Source organism: Mytilus californianus, unplaced genomic scaffold (assembly GCF_021869535.1).
Source record: "Mytilus californianus isolate M0D057914Y unplaced genomic scaffold, xbMytCali1.0.p SCAF_4, whole genome shotgun sequence".
Lineage (NCBI taxonomy): Eukaryota > Metazoa > Mollusca > Bivalvia > Mytilida > Mytilidae > Mytilus > Mytilus californianus.
In genome coordinates, this window is record NW_026262690.1 from 58,758,328 (window position 1) to 58,762,826 (window position 4,499).

Genomic DNA, 4,499 nt, shown 5'->3' on the forward strand with positions numbered 1-4,499 from the left:
CAATCGGAAGGCCAATACTGCTGGCCGAGGACCAATAATAAGGCCAATACAGAAATACACGTAATAGTATCTTTATTAATTAACTACAGTGTTACAATATTTTTTTTATTTCATTTCACAAGAGATAAACATTTTTACCTTGAAGTGGAACTATCCAAATCTCAAGTTTCTTTTTATAAGATGCAACATCTAATGATTCGGTGCCGTTTGAAGTATCTTCAGCATTTTCTCATCTAATGAATTTTTCTACCCTTTCCAGTCACTATAAAGTGTTACAACTTTAATTTAGACACAACACATAAATAGTAATTGGAAAGGTACTGCCATTGCATGTGTAATGCAAATATATTTAAAAAAAAAATAATGTAAGAGTTGAAATTGATACAACTATCCATAAGCCAATTGACCAAAGAAACGAAGATTTGCACAATTACAGAATGCATATGCCTGGTTCGGGTTTAAGAATAAACGACCGTTTAAATACAAAACATGAGAAGCGACAGTAAACAGTAAAAAATCGATTTGTACCATCGACATGATGAAATTATGAGGTCGTCAAGAAATGAACTTTATGATAATTTACTCGTTCCCCCAACCTGAAATAATCCCATCGTCTACTTTCAAAATGCTTTTTAAATGAATGGGACCGTCTTTAACCTAAAATATATGCCATACTGAACGTTTCAGCTTGTTAATGGTGAGTAAACCTGCGTCTTACAAACAACTGTTTACTTTCAGTTTGAGTTTATCGTGACTTACGATCTAAAAACTAGAGACGTTCCGAAATCCTGTTTTGTAAACAAAGATTCATACGCACCGCGTGGGTATAACCGTACTACTAATTTCCGATTTTTAAAATCTTCGTAAATCTGGATAAAGACCAGTTTCTATCCAATGGATATCAAAATGATTCCGATTTTCACTTTTTTTAATGATTGTAAAGTTGAAATGGCATGAAAGGCTGACATTATTTAGGAAAACTATTTTGTCTAGCGATTGCTGATCATTGGAGGGTAAAAAGTCCAACACCATAACAAAACGGATCTATTTATCATGTATACATACCGATTGTTTACGATTGTAAGACATGTGCATAAAAGTGAAAGCTCGAATAAATATGAAAAATATAACAAAGGGATAGCTCCAAATACCATTTAATAACAAAAAACATATGGACAGGTCAAGATATCTTTTTGGTAAATAAAATAAAGTATGTAAACTGGTTCCGTTGCGACTACAACACTTTGTTCGTGTGTAGCGTAATACAAGCAGACTCCAGTTAGTAAATTTGAAACCGAGTGCGGTAGGCGGAGGCAATAATCGACTTCCGTAAGTTCTGGTCAATGGTATCGGAAACATGCCGCTGATAGCGTCATTTTCCAAAAACTAAGTCCATTTATCAGTAAAAATATCAAAATTTTGCTCTGGATACTGTACATTTATTTCGGTCATAAACAAGCTTCTGTCCAAATATCATAAAATTCCATGAAGGTTTGACAAAGTAATTGATGACTGAAAAACTTTAACCTCAGACTGAATATGAATGTTAACTGTAAAAAAAACTAAGTCCATTTATCAGCATGATCAGTAAAATATGGAAAAATGAAAATAAAATATTTTCAAATTTTGCTCTGGATACTGTACCGTCCTTAGGTGTGTATAGTAAGCGGGTTTTTACCCTGGGAATGATTTCTGGAAAGGGGCGTATGGCTACAGTTCTTTAGACTTTTTCATTTCAGGTTGAATTCCGACCAAGAACATGAAGAAACCAAGTGGTCTGGAGGAAAATATTTTCATAGCATAAATATGATTGTTATTTGTTTAACACGTATATTTGTACCTTTTTGTATTTGAATTGTAATGTTATATGCAAATAAAATGCTCCGCTGGGCGCAGCTTGATACGACCGCAGAGGTCGAAACCTGAACAGTTGGGGCAAGTATGGCCACAACATTCAAGGAATCAAGCTTGATACAGCACTGAATTTGGATTGTGATTAAATATTTGACACAGCATAGGTTTCTGACACAGAATGAATGAGGTCTAAGAACTTAAAATTTTTTAATTTACCTATTCAAACCATTTCATTATTATTTGCTTTTATATATAAATCAGAAATAACCAATTTAAAATGGAAAATTTTAAAGAAAAAAAAGGGAAAAAAAAAAATCCCCCCCCATTTTTTGAACCCCCTAATGATTCATCACCCCCAAACTCAATCCCAGCCTTCCCTTTGTGGTATGGTACCTTGCAGTACAATTTCAGAGAGATCCATACACTTGAACACAAATTATTGTCTGGAAACTAGAAAAATGCTTGTTTTTTGGGCCCTTTTTGGCCCCAAATTCCTAAACGATTAGGGCAATTACCCCCAAACTCAAACCCAGCTTTCCCTTTGTGATATGGAACCTTGTAGTACAATTTCATAAAGATCCATACACTTACACACAAGTTATTGTCCTGAAACTAGAAAAATGCTTGTTTTTTTGCCCCTTTTTTGGCCCCTAATTCCTAAAATTTTGAGGCAATTACCCCCAAAATCAATCCCAGCCTTCCCTTTGTGGTATGGTACCTTGCAGTACAATATCAGGGAGATCCATACACTTGAACACAAGTTATTGTCTGGAAACTAGAAAAATGCTTATTTTTGGCCCCTTATTCCTAAACGTTTCGGGCAATTACCCCCAAACTCAATTCCAGCTCTCCCTTTGTGATATGGAACCTTGTAGTACAATTTCAGAAAGATCCATACACTTACACACAAGCTATTGTCATGAAACTAGAAAAATGCTTGTTTTTTGCCCCTTTTTTGGCCCCTAATTCCTAAAATTTGGAGGCAATTACCCCCAAAATCAATCCCAGCATTCCCTTTGTGATATGGAACCTTGTGGTACAATGTCAGAGAGATCCATACACTAACACACAAGTTATGTATGGAAATAACAAAAATGCTTATTTTTGGCCCCTTTTTGGCCCCTTATTCCATAACTGTTAGTACCATAACCCCCAAAATCAATCCCAACCTTCCTTTTGTGGTATTGAACCTTATGGTAAAATTTTATAGAGATCCATTCACTTAAACTAAAGTTAGAGTGCGAAAACCAATGTGTCTTCGGACGATGACGACACCGGAACGACGACGACGCCGACGTCATACCGATATACGACCGCAAAATTTTTTTGCGGTCGTATAATAAAAATCATTTAAATGCTTTAGTAGTTGTTTTTTTTGCGTTTTCTTATGTTCTCTGTTTCTGACCGGAAGTTGCATTTGATCATGTTCAAATTAGAGATGGAGGATTCTGTCAATGACCAAATCATTGTAGATGTTTCCCCGAGTTAATTACTTAATTTTGTCATAAACAAGCTTCTGTCCAAATTTCATGAAATTCCATGAAGATTTGACCTAGTTATTGATGTCTAAAAAAACTTTAACCACAGACTGAACCAAATGTTGACGCCACCGACAATGGAATTTAGGATCGCTATGTCTCGCTTTCACAACATAAATGTCCCAGGCTTGACAAAAAGGGAAAAATTGCATTGAATTTAGTCCTGCCAACTCGCCCCACTTATAAAAAATAGTAAAATCCAGATGAATAACTCAATAAGGTCTGCCAACTCGCCCCACTTATGAAAAAGAGAATTAAACCGTACTGCATTAAAGACTACCAACTTGCCCCACCTATGAAAAGGAGTTTAATCCCATGTCCACTGAATAAAGGTCTGCCAACTCGCCCAACTAATGAAAAATGAATTAAACCATACTGAATTAAGGCCTACCAACTGGCCTCACTTAAGAGTTAAATGAAACTACATAATTTTGGATCAAGTAGGGTCACCAATGTGCAGATTAAATGACATACCGATTAAGCGATTTGCTTGTTCAATAACTATAGGCTATAACAAATTGTATGCATGCATTTTTTTGTTGTAAATATTAAAATTTTGAAAAGTGTTTGAAGTGGGGGGTTGAAATTTTCATGTCTTTGAAAGGGGGTCTTGAATTTATTTCGCTACTTCCGTGGGGACTTAAAAAAATTAAGAGAAATTCTAATGTTTCCTCGGGCCATCCCCCAAATGAAAGAAAATGACCAGTCCCTTAGATTAGATAAGTTTTCCCCAATGGCAATGCTTACAAAATAATATATCAGCTGAATTCTCATTAAATGCATGATTCTGGATCTCTTCTTCAAAAACAGTCATATGAACTTTCGCTTTCTCATCTTGCTAGAGGCGTTGACGGAAGCTTATCTTCTAACTTATATTAAAGCGCAATTTCGTAAATTCCTCTAGTTTAGTTTCGCCACAAAATTCCTTCGCACCCTTGTTTGTTTTATTGCATTATTGATGTTTTGGTGTTACGTATAACTTTCTGCAGACCGTCACTAGTTGATGATATCTGCGCTATATTTACATTCTAGACAACAAATATGACCACCTCATTTAGTAAGTGTGGTGTTTCCTCGCTATAATATCGTGACTGAAAACTGGGTCGA

General features: G+C 35.5%; 1 protein-coding gene across 1 annotated transcript in view; it reads right to left on the reverse strand.

Annotated features, from left to right (window-relative positions):
* LOC127736989 (uncharacterized) overlaps positions 1-4,287 on the reverse strand; it is a 175,980-nt gene extending 171,693 nt beyond the window's left edge. Inside the window, exon 1 of the mRNA XM_052247545.1 lies at positions 4,140-4,287. Coding sequence (XP_052103505.1) covers positions 4,140-4,175 — 36 coding nt within the window. The 5' untranslated portion in view covers positions 4,176-4,287. The remainder of the gene's footprint in view (positions 1-4,139) is intronic.
* Positions 4,288-4,499: the final 212 nt, after the last annotated feature.